Genomic DNA, 18,685 nt, shown 5'->3' on the forward strand with positions numbered 1-18,685 from the left:
GACTATTTTTTAAATGGTGGGGGAGTAACTGTAATCCATTTGTTGTTTCTGACGAGTCCGTGCTGTTAATTGTAATAATTTATTGTTTGCTTTACATTTCTCAACTGAAGCAAGCCCAAGACCAAACGGGCAAAGAGGTTTCTCGAGAAGAGAGATCCCAAACTCATTGAGAATACCAAGAAAGCCATGCTTATAAAAGGAGGAAATACCAGTGAAACTGTGACCCAGGCCCTGAAAGACATTGTGAGTACAGAATAGAACACCTTTTCAAATTTATAAAATATTATCTATAATTATTCTCCATGATTGCGTTTCTTAAGGTGACAATGTTACATTAATATATACATTTTAAAAAAATTAAACATTAATTCCCATTTTACATTATAAAACTTATATTTTGGTTCATTCTCTAACTGCATTTGGGATGAGGAGTGAGCCATTGCCTTGAACTGCTGCAGTCCTTTTTGTGAAGGAGCTTCCATGGTGCTATTAGGAAGGGAGTTCCAGAATCGAGAACTAGTGATGGTGACATATTTCTAAGTCAGGATGGTCAGTGACTTGGAGGAGAGCCAGCAGACGATGTTTCCCTGTGCCTTCTGTCTTTTCTGGTGGTAGAGATCATGTGTTCGGGAGATGATGTCGATTAGCCTAGACGAGTAACTGTAGTCCATTTTGTAGGTAGTACACAATGTAGGCACGAGTTCACCAGTGGCCAATGGGGTACTTAATAAGTGACCTGTTTTGTCCTGGATGGTGTTGAGTTTCTTGTGTGTTGTTAGATCTGCACTCATCCAGGCAAGTGGAGAGTATTCGATTGAACTCCTGAGTTTGCCTTGTAGATTGTGGAGTACCAGGAAGTGAATCACTCACCACAGGGAACCCAGCCTCTGGTCTGCTCTTGTGGTTATGGTATCAAGGTGGCACTTGAGTTTCTAGCCTTTGGTAGCCCCCCCCCCCCCCCCCACCGGAATATTGATGATGGTGGGGCTTGCCATTAAATATCAACAGTGAGTGGTTGGACTCTTTCTTGTTGGCAGAGGTCATTGCCAGAGAAGTTGCAAATGAATCAAATGTTACATTTGTAATTTGGAATTATTGGGCATCATTTTAAAAGATTTTCAAAATGTACAACTAAAAGTTCTTCATCCTTTACCTCTCCCAACCCAAGTCACTTGAGCTCAATTAAATCTTGATGCTGGACCTAAAGCAATAGTTGTGATCTATGATTAAGGCTAATTAAGATTAAGGTTGAAGCTTTAAATTGAACAAAGACGAGGTTTGCATGTTGTATTATGAACTACTTTGCTCATCTTTCTGGTTTCTTTTGCAGTATTCTTTAAAGAAGCCAAATGCTGTTCTATATAAGAAGTAAGTATCTTGTTTTATTAACAAGCAGGGTCATCTCAAGATTCCTGCTGTTATAGTACATGCTGGCTATGTAATAGAAACATAGAAATCGGCTTTCAGGATTTGAGTTTTTCCTTAGTGATTTTCAAACTCTTTGTTGAGGTCTGCTTTAAGTATTGATGTTCTTCTAGGCCCATTGATTGAGTTTACTTTTGGTAGCTGATGCTTTCAGATTTAAAGTGCTGTTTGTATAGTACCTTCAATATTAAATCTTGAGCAGTTCTGAACGAGCCAAGGCAAGAGCAGGGAGCGCAAAGTTGGCAGGGGATATGGGGGGAACCCAAACATGGGTTGAATAAATGACTTTGGAGAGAAGGAAATAAGAGGTAGAGCAGTTTCTCAGGTTGTTGTGGATAACAGGGCTAAGGCTATGGAAGGCTGTGCCATGAATTGGTAGGGTGAAAATGAGGAAGGGGTTATAACCAGTGGAACGATGGATTAAGATGGTTGCCGGGACTTGGAAATGAAAATTGTGTACTAAGGCTGTGGAGTAGGGTAGATGGACATGTTTCCAGTGGTGGACAAGTGGGACCCAGTCTTAAATGTTTACATTTACAGAATCTGGACATTGCTGGCATAATTGGCATGTACTTTTCATCCCTGATAAGAAGATGGTGATGATCCACTAAAGGTTAATAGCTGCTGTGTTGGCCAAGCTTTGGAGAAATTGTTTGGAAGTGGAAAGTTTGTAATGATTTGGGTTATCAAATGGTTGGAGGAATTGAGAGAGTGGGGAAGGAATAGAGGCACTTAAAAGCAGGACTGGCAGTGGATAGGCGGTGAGATTTGAAGCTGGTTCCTGATTTGGGATTCTGAAGCTTCACATGACATGGTTCAGCCTTGTGAATTTGATAAAGCTCCTGTGAAGTACCTTGAGACACTTAGCTACCTTAAAGCTGTCAGATAAATACAAGTTGTTTGTTGTCTATGTAACCTTGCTAAAAACGTTACATGCTCAGCTGTGGTTTTACTTGGTTGTGTCGATCATCTGGTATTTTGAGGAAATGCCTTTGCCCCAATGATGGGGAATCTAATCTATAATGCAAAGTTGAGTCCTATGGTGTAGATCAGACCGTTCTGTTCTATGTTGATTCTAATAGAATTAGGGGAAGGGAACCAAAATAGTGTATTCACACTAAAAATTGTGGATACTAGAGTTGCACCTAGGTTGAGTTTTAGAAAATTTACATTTGTGTCAGAGCAAGGGAAGATCTACTTTTAGCAGATTTCATTGCTTTTAGATTATCTTGAAATACACATTCACATTTCCACTTCATCCTTGGCTCCATTATATTGGGGTTAGAAGCTTATGAACTTGGGTTACCAATGTAGAATCACACTGTATTGTTGCACCGTCACTAGGCTATATCCTTCATAGATAGTATGTTAAAAGTCCCATCCAATCATTCATGGAAGCTGTCCTGATTTGCATTTGTCCATCAACCAGTATCAACATGAAGTAGATTAACTCATCAATTATTTCATGACTGCTTTGATAAGGTGCCGCATTTACACAAATGATGGTGTACTTCAAATATTGTGAGATGTCTTAATTGATCTGCAACATTGACCTATAAATGCACGTTTAGCAACACTATAATTTAGCAGTCTTACTGCAGCCACTAACAGAAAAACATGAAAAATATTTTATTGAAATCTGTCTTTTAATAAAAATTTAAATTTCTTTTTAACCAGAAAAAATATTACTCGTCCGTTTGAAGATCAGACATCATTGGTGAGTTACTAAAGCTATTTCATACTTTCGAGTCCTCTATGTGGTTTTATTGTTATACTTTTATGGAGATGCAAATTCATCTTGGTTGAAGAGCAATTGAATTGCCGTTTTGCACATTGTTCCTGCTAAGATCATCATGAAGTTATAAGAGTGAAGGAGTTAGAGCTGAATACAGTTGCAACTGTGGGAGCTGACCACTGTGAGGCAAATGTAGTGTAGAGATGCAGAGAACAGTTGTCCCAGATATAGCCCAGCAGATATCAGCTTGCTTTGTTTATACCAGTGACTGATCCTGAGAATTTCTCTCATAATTCTGTATGGCAGCTGAAGAGTCATTTAATGACCAATCCATCAGAAGTTTTATCCATTCACTTAAATTGATAGAACATTTACTTTACAATTTTTCAAAAGGATAGTTGAAAAATGCTGATTGCCAGCTGACTAAATGTTTGCTACAATGATAAAGGTTTGGTAAATAAAGCAAGGATTTCTACTGCCAGGGGATGCTTAATTTTTTTAAACGGAAGTCCTTTTCCTAAAAATAGGTTGATGAGAAAAATCACAAGGGTTATTGATTTATTCTGAGGTGAAATTTGTAATAGTCATTTCCTCTTTTTGTATTAATAGGAATTCTTCTCAAAGAAGTCTGACTGTTCTTTGTTTATGTTCGGTTCTCACAATAAGAAACGACCACACAATTTGATAATAGGTAAGATTACAGAAATGTTTTGCAAACCTCGAGCCAAATTTACATCTGTTGGTAAGATTCTGGAGTCGATAATCAAGGGACAAATAGCTAGCCATTTAGAAAAGCTGAATGCAGTCAAACCAAATTGAAATGGTCTCATGACAAGGAATTCATGCTTGACAAATTTGCTAGAGTTCTTCCAGGATAATAATGGACAGTCGACAGAGGGGTTTCTGGAAGGCATTCACTAAGTTGCTACATAACAGGCTAGTGCACAAGAAAAGAGCTCACAGTATTTGGGGGGACGGGGGACTTTTAACATGGATTAAAGACTGGTTATCGCATAGTGGGAGTAAATAGATCTTTTTCAGAGATGTAACTGGTGGAGTCCCCAAGGATCAGTCCTTGGCCCACAATTATTTACTATTTATATTAATCCCTTCCAAAGGATTGTACAGGGTGTTTAGAAGGTTTGGAAACAAGTTTAGCATTAACTTTTTAGGGATGGTGTTGTCCAAATCATTCCTCTGGCTACATGTTGGAACAAAAAGATCAATAAGCAATGTGCTCGCCTAATGGTTGAAAGCATTTGAAATAGGAGCAGGAGTAGGCATAGTCGTCAAGTCTGCTCCACATTCAATAAGATCATTGCCGATCCAGTTTTATTGGTTTTAAGATCTTCCTGCCTGATCCCCACAATCGTAGATGCCCAATAATCCATAAATCTATTCATCTTGTCCTTGAATGTACAAAACCATCAAGCTTCCACATCTCTGTGGTGTGGATGAGACCAAACATTCACAATCCTCTGGAGATGAAATTCCACCTCACTCTTATTACATGATTGACCCCGTATCCTGAGACTCTGCTCCCTAGTTTGAAACTGCCCCAGCCTCAAAAGTATTTACTCCCTGAGGCCACCTCAGAATCTTATGTGTTTCAGTACGATCATCATTTATGCTTAAATCCAGAGGATGTAGGTCATTCCTCCCAGGGTAGTTGCCTCATCCCAAGAATCAATCTGCTGAACTCTTGCTGCACCAGCTCCAAGATAACTGTATACTTCCTCAAAAAAGACCAAAACTGTACATGGTTGTCTAATCTTGTATTCCATACCCCTTGTAGTGAAGGCCAACACTTCATTTATCTCTTTCTTGTTGTACCTGCACACTGTTTCTTGTACTAGGACACCCAGATATCTGCAAACACAAATGTTTAATGGTCTCATACCATTTAAATGTTGCTCTGCATTTCTATTTTTTCTAACAAAATTGGTATCCTTACATTTTCTTTACCTCATCTGCTTTAACTGATGGTTTTTTTTGATGTGCCATTGGTACTGGTTTTGAGGAAGATTCATGCTGTTTCACATGGATGGGCTACCTCAGAATTACATGGAAGCTGAAGAACTGGTAGAGTATAACTAAAGAAGTGAAGCATCATTTAGACTGCAAGTAAAAGAGCTACAAGGAGATAAAAATGTCAAAAAGTAATGAGGGAAGGTGTAAATATTCACCAAAGAATCAGCAAGAAGCATAGCTTGCAGGAAAAATAAATATCATCCTATGAGCAAGGAAAAAATTGAAGTAAGGAACAAGCTATTTACTTGAGAAAATAGGTGCAGTGCTTGAATATCAGAAACAAATTGGGGGAATTTTTCAGAAATATGTGGTTCAACTGCCAATTTTGTAGGTGGCATTGCTTGCAGCCTTTCATGGGTTTATTTGTTGCTTTCTTACTCATGAATTTATCTTGTTTTAGCACCTTTCCTTTTCAATTTTGCTTTCTCTGAGACTGACCGGCAGGCAATGATGGTATCATTTGCACTGTAATTTGAGTTCGTTTCCTATTGGGTGTACTGTTGGGAAGAGGGGCTTGTTTTCATTTTCCTCATAAAAGACAAAGGATACATTTAAAATATCTGACCACAGTAATACTAATCCAAGTATATTTTTTACACTGTAATCTTGAACAGTACACCCGATCTCCTTGTAAGACCAGGGATAGGATTTATGGGTTGTAGAAGCATCTGAATATTAACCTAAATTTCCAATTAGACATCCCATTAACTGGGAGCAGTTCTTTAAATTGTTTCTGTTTTAGATTGAAGTGTAATTTTTAGAAGATTTCATTACACTGATGTAAGTTCACCATCAGTACCATGCAATCATATTTAATATGAATTCTATTATTGATGACTTTCTTGCACTGATTTGTTTTATTTTGAGGAAGTTTCTAGGCAAAATTATTTCTTATTTTTGTACATACTCAGGTTTTGATGAATAATTTGTTAAATTGTGAGAGGAAAGGTAGAAAGAATTGTCTCCATAACATTGTTTGTGATGCTTTTTGGTTTACAAGATAATTTTATTAAACATTTAAGATGAGGTATAGTATGTTTATTTTATCCCCCAAAAAATGTTCCTAATTTAATGTTCCCTCTTTGTAGGCCGTATGTTTGATTACCATGTTTTAGATATGATCGAGCTTGGAATTGAAAAGTTTCGTGGTTTGAATGATTTTAAGGTAAGGTATTCTTTGAGCTTTCTGAACCAGCACTGGAATTAATAAAGCAGAAATACATTTAAAGAATCTTTTTTCCAGAATAGCAAATCGGCAGAGGGATCCAAACCCATGTTGATATTTGCAGGAGATTTATTTGAATTGGATAATGATCATAAAAGACTGAAAAACCTCTTTATTGGTAAGTTTTCCAATGTAAACATGATGATAATTAAATTGCTGTGATAGGCCAGGGGAATGTGATGTTGCACATGAACATGGATGGGTTTGATGTTACTTTCTTATCATATAAAGTGGACATTTAAAAGAAAACTCTTCATATTTGTAACTTGGTACTTTGGTGGGTTAGCTTAGAAATGAGTTCATAGTCTCCTTGTGTATGAGCCCTGCCAAGGAAATGGGCAGGCAGATAATCTCTCCCTCTCTCCCCCTCCTCCTCCTCCCCTCCTCCTCCTCCTCACCCCCCCCCCCCCAAAACATTACCTGGAAATTTTCTGCAGTTCATTGCTTTTGCAGGGAAGATCTTTGTATGAATCTACAAGTGAGTTAACTGCAGAATATCTCCATTATTTGTATGTAAATGTAGTCTCAATTCTGGTGCTTGACCACCTAGTCCATGTTCAGTCGAATGCTATGGTAGGTTTAGTACGTGCTCCTTTCAGAAGGAAAATGGACAGACAGGCATTTAGATAATTGGGGGGGAGGCGCGGGGGGAGTGGATGGTGAGATAATAAACAGACATTGAGCATTCTTTTGGGAGTCTGTTGAGGAATGAGAATGGTGCGTATGTCTAGCTGCTGAGGCACATTGGTGCCTGTGGTCAAGGATCATGAAGAACTGAGAGTGACTTTAAAGAAAGTCAAAGAATCTTTGAATGTATTCAGTGATAGCTTTTGGCTGGGTGTATATGTTTTTAAGCTACAGGATATACCGAGCCAGCAGTTCAGTAGCGCAGATTAGCAGATTTTCTAGTAACCTTTTAGTTTGTTTGTGTTACATAGAGTGGCGAACAGTATAGCTCAGAAACAGGCCCTTTGGCCCTGTCTGCGCTGACCATGATGCCAATCTAAACTAATCCCATCTGCCTGTACATGGTCTATATCTGTCTGTTCCCTGCCTGTTTATGTGTCTGTCCAAGTGTCTCTTAAGTGTTGCTATGGTATCTGCTTCTACCACCTCCTCTGGCAGTGTATTCCAGACACCTACCACTCTCTGTGTAAAACAAAAACTTTCCTCACAGATCTTTAAACATTCTCCCTCTCACCTTAAACCTCCACCCTCTAGTGTTTGACATTTCCACCCTGGGAAACAGTCTCTGACTATCTACCCTATCTGTGCCTCTCATAATTTTATATACTTCGATCAAGTCACCTTCAACCTCCAACGCTCCAGAGAAAAGAATCCAAGTTTGTCCCACTTCTCTTTATAGTTAATATTCTCTAATTCAGGCAACATCCTAGTGAACAACTTCTGCACCCTCTCCAAAGCCTCCACATCCTTCCTATAGCATGGAAACCAGAAGGGCACACAGTACTCCAAATATGGCCTAACCAAAGTTATATACAGCTGCAACGTGACTTGCCCAACTGTTATACTCAATGCTCTGACCGATGAAGGCAAGCATGCCATACGGTTTCTTCACCACGCTATCCACTTGTGTTGTCACCTTCACCCAAGGTCTCTCTGTACATAAATGCTTTCAAGGGTCCTGCTATTTACTGTATACTTTCCTCTTGCATTTGACCTCCCAAAATTCATCAGCTCACATTTATCCGGTTTAAACTCTATCTGCCATTTCGCCACCCAAATTTCCAACTGATCTATATCCTGCTGTCCTTTGAAAACCTTCTTCGCTATCCACAACTCCCACCAATTTTCCTGTCATCTGTAAACTTACTAATCAGACCACCTACATTTTAATCCAAATCATTAACACATCTTACAAACAGCAGAGGTTCCCAGCACTGATCCTTGTGGAACATCACTGGTCATAGACCTCTAGTCAGAAAAACACCCTTCTACCACTACCCTCTGTCTTCTATGACCGAACTAATTTTGGATCCAGTTACATAAGAACATAATAGGAGCAGGAATAGGCCATCTGGCCCATCGAGCCTGCTCCACCATTCATGAAGATGATGGCTGATCTGGCCGTGAACTCAGATCCACCTACTTGCTGGTTCCCCATAAACCTTAATTCCCCTAATATGCAAAAATTCCCTTCCCTTAATTCCCCTACTGTCTTTACTAACTGATCGTGGATCCCATGTGACTTAATTTTCTGGACCACCCTGTTATGAGGGACCTTGTCAAACACTTTACTAAAATCCATGTGGACAACATCCACTGCCCTACCCTCAATTATCTTTGTCACCTCCTTAAAGAACTTTGTGAGATAGAACCTCCCTTCACAAAACCATGCTGACTATTCCTAGTAAGTCCATGCCTTTCCAAATGTGAGTAAATTCTGTCCCTAAGAATCTTCTCCAATAATTTCCCTACCTCAGATGTAAGGCTTACTGGCCTATCATTTCCTGGGACCAGTGTTGTCCTTATCCATAATTATCTTAAAACTTGCAGAATTATGGTCGCTGTTCCCAAAATGTTCTCACACTGAAGCTTCGGATCACCTGGCCAAGTTCACTCCCCAATACAAGGCATAGTACAACTCCATCCCTCATTGGACTGTCTATAGTTGCAAGAAACCCTCCTGGATGCATGTAACAAATTCTGCCCCATCTCAGCCCCTGTTGTTCCTAAACCTAGTAAGAGTTAACATTTTAAATTTGAGCTGCTGTTGTTTCTGTTCTTGGAAGTTTGTTGAAATCTGTTAATCCCTTTCAATATACTCCATAGATTTCTTCCGAGGACCCACAGTGCCAAGCATTCGTTTAGGAGGCCTGGAACTTGTTCTGCATTTCACAGCTCTTGCAGGAAAGATCTTCATGCGAAGCTATAAGTGAGTGTTCTGCAGAATGTTTCTGTTCATATTTGTATTTAAAGGGTGATCTCTCGACTCTGCTGTTTGAGCACTTATTCAGTGCTTATTCTAAGGTGTGTTTAGTACGTGTGATTTTTGGGCTAGTTTGCACCGCTGACAAGTATCCTAACCAGATTGAAGCGCTTTAGTGTTATCGTTCCACAACTAGATTGTTAGTGGACTGTAGCTGTTGGTGAAGGCAATTACACTTAACATGGATTTAAATACAACACAGCCTAACAGGATGAAAATCAGAAAAAAATTGCAAAGGCTGGGAATCTGACATCATAACAGAAAATGCTGCAAATATTCATTAGGTCAGGTTACCATTTCAGTTACCATTTCAGATAGATCACCTTTCATCAGAAATGATTTTATGATGGGATCGAATTTTTTCCTTTCTCATTCTTGATTACTATGGACATTTGCTTGAGATCCTTAAGGGAATACACAGAAATCTGTTATTTTAAAAATTCTACCCATCTCCCATGCCATGGAAGAATTCATGAGTTTAAAGGCAAAGCCTTGAACTCTTCCTACTAACAAAATTAGCCTTCCCACCTTGTGTTTTGTGCAGCTTCGTCAAGATGTCACTTTAGTATAACTTTAGAACAAAATCTAATGAAACTTTTTTGGTGGAGTGGACGGTGGCTGTTTTGCAGGGGAGGGGGCTGGCAGGACTTTGGGTCGACTCTGCATAACCCAACTCTGCGTGTACCTCCGAGCTTGCAGGATTTGAACCATGCAAACCCGAGAGCTGCCAGCAGAGGGCCTACCAAGCCTTTTAAATGTGATCACTTATGGCTCTTCAGATCAAAGGCTCAGCAAATCGATCTGTATTTTAATGTCTTATGTAACAGATGGAAAGTGGTCAAACCTGTACAATGGTCCAAATATCAGATAACTTGTAGAATCCAGTTTCACGGCCAATGGCAGTGTAACGATTAATAAACAGTAAAGGCTGAACATACTCAGATTGGGCAGCGTCAGAGAAGAGAGAAAGTTAGCATTTCAGCTTAACAACCGACCTGAAACTTCTCCTCAGGTGCTGCCCAATCTACTGTTACTTCTAGCCTTATCTCTTTTTATTTCATATTTCCATCATGCGCAGTATTTTGCCTCTGTTTCTTAGGTGACGACTTCTCTGAAAAGCTGAGTACTCTTCATAAATTAAACAATTTTGTTTTGTGGACTGGCAGTTTTCCTGGTTAAAGTTCATTTGGATACTGTGCCAGCTTGCTGTCATGTTGAATGAATAGCAGACTGACCCAAACACATTTATAACATATGCTGAGTGATTAATCATAAACAAATCCACATAGTGAGTCAAAGAGTCATACAGCATGGAAGCAGGCTCTCTGGCCTGCCAGTCATGAACCAAACAGCTGCCCTATTCCCATTTTATTCTTCCCAGATTCCCCTTGACTCACCCAGATTCTACCACTCACCTATATGATTAGAGCAACTTACAGTCAATTAACCCACATCTTTGGGCATGGGAGGAAACTGGAGCAACTGGAGGACACCCAGATGGTCACAGAAAGACAACAGAGCACCAGAGATCAGGACTGAACTCGGGTCAGTGAGGTTCTGAGGCAGCAGTTCTACCAGCCAGCCCATTGTGCTGCCCTAGCTCAGTCCCATCTCATCTAGATCAGATGAGCATAAGAGTTGGAACGTTATGTTGCAGTTGTACAAGATGTTGGTGAGACCACACTTGGTGTATTGTGTACAGTTTTGGTTACTCTGTTATAGGAAAGACACCATTAAGCTGGAGAGAGTGCAGAGAAGATGTACGAGGATGCTGCCAGGACTCGAGGGACTGAGTTACAGGGAGAGGATGGACAGGCTAGGACTTTATTCCTTGGAACGTAGGAGATTGAGGGGTGACCTTATAGAGGTATATAAAATCATGAGGGGTAGATAGGGTGAACACACGCAGTTTTTTTTCCCAGGGAAGGGGAACTAAAAACTAGAGGGCATAGGTTTAAGGTGAGAGGTAAAGGATTTAAAAGGAGCCTGAGGGGCAACTTCTTCATGCAGTGGGTGGTGTGTATAGGGAAAGAGCTGCCAGAGGAAGTGTTTGAGGCAGGTACAATAATAATATTTAAAATACATTTGGATAAATACATGGATAGGAGGGGTATAGAGGGATGTGAGCTAATTGCGGGCAAATGGGACTAGCTTGGTGGGCACTATGGTCGGCATGGATGAGTTGGGCTGAAGGGCCTGTTTCCATGCTGTATAACTCTTGTGTAGAAACTGATCTAATCTGAAGTTGTCTGCCATGCCCAGCTTGAGAATGTGTTGTTGAACTTGTGTTAACTGCACTTGCTGTAAATGAACCACTGTAGCAGTATGGCGGGTTGGTTAAGTGAATTTTAGCTTTCTGACCCTTCTCATCTGAAGAGAGTTGCAAGTGATCCAAGCGGCATTGTATGAAATTTGTTCCACTTGTGGAGAAAAATGAGATGAGGGCTCTATATCAAATCATCGTATAAGTTGAACCTGGCTTTCACAGGAATAAAGGAAGGAGGTGAAATTCACAATTTTGGTCTCCTTACCTAAAAGGGATATGCGTGCCAAAGAGGGAATGCAGTGAAGATTCACTCGTCTGGTTCCAGGGATGGCGCGGTTGCTGCATGAGGAGAGATTAGTCGACTAGGCCTTTATTAAGCAAAGTTTAGAAGCTTAAATGGTGATCTTATTGAAAATTTTCAAAAATTTTATAGGGTTCAACTAGGTGAGTACAGTGAGGCTGAGGAATCTTGAGACAGGGGTCACAGTCTCAGGAGAAGGGGGTAGGCCACTTAGGACTGCGAGGAGGAGAAAATTCTTCACTCGAGGATGGTAAATGCTCAAACATCCCAAAGGCAGGCTGGTTGGTAGGTTGATTGGCTCCTATAAATTCCCTCTGGTGGAGGTGTCTGGTGGGAACAATCTGGGGGAGTTGAGGGGTACATGTGAGAGAGTAGGTGACAGGAAATAATTGAGGGAATGGGATTGCTCTAAGAACAAGCATAGACTCAATGGGCTGAATAACCTCCTGTAACGCAAGGAGGTTTGAAAGATTGAGATTCTCAACCCTGGAGAGCTGTGGAGGCTCGATCATTGAATACATTCAATACATAGATCAATCGATTTCATGATATTAAGGGATATGGGGCTAGTGCAGGAAAATGGCACAGAGGTAGAAGATCAGTCATGAATGATGGCGGAGGCTCATAGGGTTGGATGACCTATTTCTATTTTTTAATCTTATGTAAAGACCAATCTGAATGCAGGGGATTTGCCAGAAAAATGTCCTCCTACGGTTTGACACGTGATTTGAACATGTATATAATTTGAATGACTTTTGCTATTCGTAGTAATGGGAGACTCTTAAGATAAATGCAAAGTGCAGCGAGCACGAAAGTATTAATGAAAATCTTGACAGCACAGTGGCACAGCCAGTAGAGCTGTCACCTCACAACTCCCAACGACCCAGGTTCAATGCTGACCTCTGGCACTGCCTGTGCGGAGCTTGCACACGTTCCTGCGATCGTGTGGATTTCCTTTGAATGCTTCAGTTTTACCCCGCATCCCAAAGACATTTGGTAGGTTAACTGCCCGTTGTAAATTGCCCTTAGTGTGGTAGAATCTGAGGGAATTTATGGGAAAGTGGGGAGAATAAAATTAGGTTGGTTTAGGATGTGTAAGTTGATGGTTGCCATGGGCTCATTAGCCGAAGGGCCTGCTTCTGTGTTCTGATGAGGGTCTGCCTTATCCCCAGGGTGCTGCTGAAAAAGTCTGGTTGCAGAACACCCAGGATAGAGCTGGAAGAAATGGGACCTGCCTTTGATTTTGTGCTAAGGAGAGCCCACCTGGCATCTGACGACCTCTACAAAAAATCCCTTCAACAACCAAAGGCCCTGAAGGTGAGGTGCATAGATAATCTGTGAGTTACTGTACCAGGGCAGTGTTTATTTTTAGAACCTGTTATTTTAACTTGCATTTAACTTTAGTAATACTTTGATCCTGAGAAATTGGACATTTTCGTGACCACATTAAGTTTTATTGGATTCCTTCTGTGCTTTGGGCAATTTTGTCCAGTAGACACCACTGAGTGTATCATGCTAAAATGTCGTTTGAACGGATTGAAACTCTGTAATCCAGCATTGCACAAGAGCAAGGCGTTTCCCTAATATGTATATCAAATGTGGTGTTCATAAATTTCAACTCTTAAATGAGAGGGTAAATGTTTACAGGCAATACCTAGCAAACATGAAGCTATTTTTGATAGTACAGTGTGAGTGCTGTAGCCCATTGGTTTACAGTACAAAACAGGCAGCTTGCAGGGATTGAAGTAAGACCATGCTGTGATCAGACATGTTACATTCATTGAATTTTGGGTTAGGACAAGATACTGTATAATAACATGAAACAGTGAAATCTATTTCTCTCTTGTCTATGACATATTGGAGAGCAACTCACTGAGAACTCAATAGCTTGTGAGGACGGAGTTGCAGAAACTAGTTTGAACATAGCCTTAGGATTTATACAGGCATGCAGGAGAGGCAACGTTCCTGTGAAGATAACAGAAAATTGCTAGAATATTGTAAATTCTCCAAAGGTTTGCAAACGTCCTTCAGGGAGTGGAAGTAGTTGTTCTCCCCTACTCTGGCCTACATGTAACTTCAGTCAGCCACCACATGGTTCATTCTTAATGTACTTAGAACACCTAGGGATAGTCAGGAAATGTGGCTATGCCAGTGTCTCAGACATCCTAAGAACCAATGTTATTTAAAGACAAGAAGCAGCCTTTGGTTGAGTGGAGTGCCAGACAGCCCATGTCAGAGGGTGGGAGCAGGATGGTACAGCTGTCAGATATCACTTCGGTGACACAAAAGTATGCAAATGAGGTTTGTGTATGTGTAATGGAACAGAAGTCCTCATGGTTTTGATGACAGGAGTTGCAGTTCTGAATGGGTTCTCATCGCTGATGATTCTCACAGAAATTGTCAGAAAGAGGGATTTTAGAATGTAGGGCAACTTACTAATCCCCTCCGGTCTTGGTTGTTGTGACGTTTAGCTCTCTCCACCCTCATTGGCTGATCTCCAGCTTCCTCAGTCCAGTAGTGCTGGGTCCACCACTGCCTTATAGATGAGCTGCCTTCTTTCAGAGATCTGCTTGTTGGTCTTGGTTGTTAAAACTTGCTGATTTCTCAGTTGATGATGAAGTGCCTTTAAGTTTTGTCTCAAGTTTCCTCATCCATTGAATTGAACTTCCTTCCTGGCTTTTTAATTGCTGAGATTTCTGCTGCCCTTTTATTCCTGAGCTCCACACATCTGCATCTCTCCTGCTGGCTGGGTCCGTGTTTGGTGGCAGCAGCCTCTGTGCACACCTTGCAGGTGAAAGTCTTCTTTTCTCTCAGCCCCTGCATTTCGGGTGGTGACTTGCAATGGTTTGGAATTGTCCGATCTTGGTGCAGATCGCCTCCACTGATCGCATCAGGTGTTCCTTCCTGAGGTGTGGCTGGAAAAGCCTACCTGAGGGGTAGACCTCATTGCGGCTTAAAAAATATCTTTACTTAACCAAAATCATTAAAGTTAAAGTCACACCTCTTTCATAAATTAGATAGTGTAATCTTGAAAACTGTGGTTCACAAGTTCATTCAAGTTGCACTAAATATTGACACAAAGAATGGCCATTCAGCCCAACCAGACATTGTTGTTTATGCTCTACTCAGCCCCCTTCCTCATCTAATTCTATCAACATTACCTTATATTCCCTGATGCCAAGTAAAATTATCGGTAATATTCATCTCAGTCGCACATTGTGGTAGCAAATTCCACTTTCTTGCCCTGTCTGGGAGCTCTTCTCTGTTCTCTATTTGGTTTCTTGTACTGGTGGCCTCTAATTTTGATCTCCTGTTGTGAAAATATTGTTTAAATCATCATAAACTTCAGCACATCTGTTAGATTTCCCCCACCCTTCCTCCCTCAACCCTTCCTCAGCAAGAATAAAACTCAGGGTGTACAAAGGATATGGGTGAGAGCAGGAATATGGTGTTGAAATAGTGGATCAACCATGATTGTATGGAATGGTGGAGCAGGTTCAAAGGTCTACTCCAGCTCCTATTTTCCATTTTTCCTGATGGGTTTAACTTTTTAAGTTGTGGGATCATCCTTGCAAGTAGATTGTGCACTCTCTGCAGTGCCTCTTATTCTTTTCATAATACACTGACTAGGATTCTAGGTGTGGCCCAGGCTAAGTTCATATAAGTTTAGCAGAACTTATGCAATTTGCAGTTCTGTCCCCACTTACAACTTTAGTTTACAAGTGATATGTGACCTATTAAATTAGCTTCTGTTTAATACAGTGCATTGATCAGTCTGATAACTACCTCTGGGCTCAAGCATCGTGACAGGCTGAAGAGTAGTTGTATGTAATGTTAGCTTTATTGTTTGCTCCTTCGATAGCTCAGTGCAGACACAACTGCAAAAGCATGTGCCAGTCTCTCACACTGGCAAGGTCATATTTTCTTCCAGTCCCAGGTGCTCTGAGTAGTTTAAAAATCACCCATGAAGTAAAGGTCTTGAGTTGTGTGGGGCACACACCAAAGATATCAAATTCAAAAATTTCAGATAACTTGCTTTCTCTGGGAGGTTCTGCAGCAAGATTATTCATCTGTAATATTACCTTTTTTTTCTCTCTACCACCACCCCCCCCCCCCCACCCCCTGGGCACTGCCTGATCAGCTGGGTGTTTCCAGCAATTTTCCTTTGTTTTCAGCACAGCTCTGATCTTCTGATCTGCATTTCACAGCTCTACCAAGTCCTTTTGTTTCTGTCTAATAACTCTCATTACTCTATTCACCAGACAGTTCTGAAAGCATTAGGAACACCTTTACAACCCTGGCCTCACCCTGTCAGAGAGTATTCCCATTGTCCTGTCCATCAATCACCATCCTCTCGGCAACTTGACACTAACTTGTTTTTTTTCACATTCCCATTTCTGAAACTTTTAACTGTTTCTCATTCCCTAGATGCTGCCTGAGTGTTTCCACCATTATCAGTTTTGATTTCACTTAGCCTTGATTTTGTGTGCCGTGCCATGCACGCGAGACTGCGATTCTTGTTCAGAGTTAGCTGATTGGGCCAAGGAGGCAATGAGGCAGCCTTGGTCAACCTCGTTTTCTGGAGCTGGAAGGGGTGGGAAGAGAGGAGAATCAGCTAATGTTTTTCACTACTACACTTCCGCTGCAGGTGTGAATATGAGGTGGCTGGAATGAGGTGGTATTTTCCAACTCTCTTGACTAGGCTGTGTTGCAAGCTTTGGAGAAAGATGGTAAAAGTGCATCTAGAAGGAGAGGCTCAGAAATATATGGCATAACAATGGTGCAATAAGCATAATTTATGTTCTGAAGCCATTACTGCTTGGATATTCTTGTAATTGTTTAAGTTGCAGTTAACTGTAGATAGTACAGCTTTGGTTTTGTTATCAGAGACAGGTGGTGAGGATTGGGATTAGGGGCTCTTTTCTGTGGTTCAGTTTTGACATCTTTCACTTCAGGCAAAGAAGAAGAAGAATATTTCACAGAATGTGTTCGGAACAACGTATGGCCGAATCCACATGGAGAAGCAAGACCTGAGCAAACTGCAGACCAGAAAAATGAAAGGACTGAAGAGGAAGGGGGAGAAGAAGGTGGCAGATGGTGAGGCAGAGAGCAGCCCCAAAAATGCAAAAGTGGAGTGAGGGAGGCGGAGAAGTCAGGATACTCTGCTACCTGTCTGGTGATTGCAAGCAATCTGAGTTTCACTTCCAGCAAGCACAACCCAATAAATGGTCACATGTATTTATACAGACTTGCAGATATAGACTTGCTGATGTAAACATGTTTTTATCTCTACATCAAGAACTGGTGGTTTGTTGTATTTCTTTTGGGGGATATCAAATGTCAGCTTTCTTTTGGGTTTCCCTACCCTTGTTGTTTGGAAGAGGTATTGTTTATATCTGCCTAATTGTTTATTCGAGCCATGAATTATTGTATTATCTTTTCTAACTTCACTCACTACTTGCTTTGGAGAGGCAGATATTAAATTCAATTAGACTATAATAGGGTGAAACCATTGACAATCAGTTTTAAAGAATGAATTGAACAAATATAAATCAGTGCAATATGGAACAAATATAAAGTCCTCAATCACATAATTATTTTTCATCACAGCTACTTTTGAAACAAAGCTATTCTTGGGCTTCTGGGAAAATGAAATCTTGGTTAAGAGCAAAACAAGCACATCGCATAGTAAGCCTTTCAGCCATTTGAGTCTGTACCACCATTGCATAAGATCATGCCTAGTCTGCCCAAACCCCACAGACACATCTTTTCCCTAAGTCCCTCTGGGGAAAAAATAGTTTAAGAGCTTCTAGTGGCATTTAGTGTTACCAGTTGAAAATTTCAGTGTAGGTTATTCATTTGACTTAATCATCAAACTTCCAACACTTCGTTTTATTTTAGACTTCAAGCATCTCTGTTACTTCACTTGTTGAGAGAAACCTGTTTTGTCTTGGGCAGCCACCACTTTCTGAAAGAGGATTTTTGAGCAGCTTTTCTTAATAAAGAAATAAATTTAACAATGTCTGATACAGGAGAAAATACTTGAATATATTAACCAAGGGCAACTTGTGTTCTGCAGAACATTGAACATAACTTTATTGCCCCTTAGATCCAGCTATGAAAATAGCATGTTTTTAATATCTTCATGTATCTTCAGTAGGTGGCTCTTGCAGATCTCTGACAACCTTCCACAGAGAATATGTTGCTGGCAACTATGTGAGTGAGGAAGACTTTGATTTTTCCGATCTCTATAATTTCTTAGATAACTTTTTGTTAGATTTGATCTTTAGTTTATTTATTATTTGCCTGAGTAAAATGTCTCCTTTCCTCCCTGAGAACTACTACAGTGCCATGTGTGTTGCAATCTTATCTGTGTAACAACCAAGATTATCAATTTTTACTTTTTCTATGAGGTCACGATTGGGGAAAAATAAACTTTTGCTTTTCCTTAACATTTCATATATCTAGAACCTGTTTTATTTTTTAAGAATGTGGACACATAACTCAAAATTTAATATTTTTCCAATGACTATCCTTCATAACATTTCATAGCAAATATTTGCCAGACATTTTATTTCAATCTTAATTTTTTCAAATCAATTTTTTTCCAAACTCATTTTCTATTTTGTTGAGATGGATCTCCCTAAAGGCCACATTGAACAGTCCATTTTGAAAAATAAGTTTGTTGCAGGTGCAGCGTTGCCTTGGAACAGCAGTTATGATAATGTCCTATGTGAAATCTAATTCAGGTT

At 40.3% G+C, this 18,685-nt stretch overlaps 1 protein-coding gene across 1 annotated transcript; it reads left to right on the forward strand.

Moving 5' to 3' along the window:
* Window positions 1-103: 103 nt before the first annotated feature.
* Window positions 104-18,400, forward strand: rpf2 (ribosome production factor 2 homolog). Its single transcript, XM_052024214.1, has 9 exons — window positions 104-243; window positions 1,331-1,368; window positions 3,103-3,142; window positions 3,770-3,851; window positions 6,280-6,356; window positions 6,435-6,534; window positions 9,210-9,312; window positions 13,106-13,250; window positions 16,889-18,400. Exons 1-9 carry the CDS (start codon window positions 187-189, stop codon window positions 17,069-17,071), a joined length of 825 nt encoding a protein of 274 aa, XP_051880174.1. The 5' UTR covers window positions 104-186; the 3' UTR covers window positions 17,072-18,400.
* The last annotated feature ends 285 nt before the right edge of the window (window positions 18,401-18,685 follow it).

Source organism: Pristis pectinata, chromosome 10 (assembly GCF_009764475.1).
Source record: "Pristis pectinata isolate sPriPec2 chromosome 10, sPriPec2.1.pri, whole genome shotgun sequence".
Classification (NCBI taxonomy): Eukaryota; Metazoa; Chordata; class Chondrichthyes; order Rhinopristiformes; family Pristidae; genus Pristis; species Pristis pectinata.

Excerpts from the sequence above, each read along its gene's own strand:
- rpf2 (XM_052024214.1), top strand. The coding sequence starts at position 187 with ATGCTTATAAAAGGAGGAAATACCAGTGAAACTGTGACCCAGGCCCTG. Across the intron at positions 3,143-3,769 it reads TTGAAGATCAGACATCATTG|GAATTCTTCTCAAAGAAGTC; the intron begins GTGAGTTACTAA and ends TTGTATTAATAG. Across the intron at positions 9,313-13,105 it reads ATCTTCATGCGAAGCTATAA|GGTGCTGCTGAAAAAGTCTG; the intron begins GTGAGTGTTCTG and ends CCTTATCCCCAG.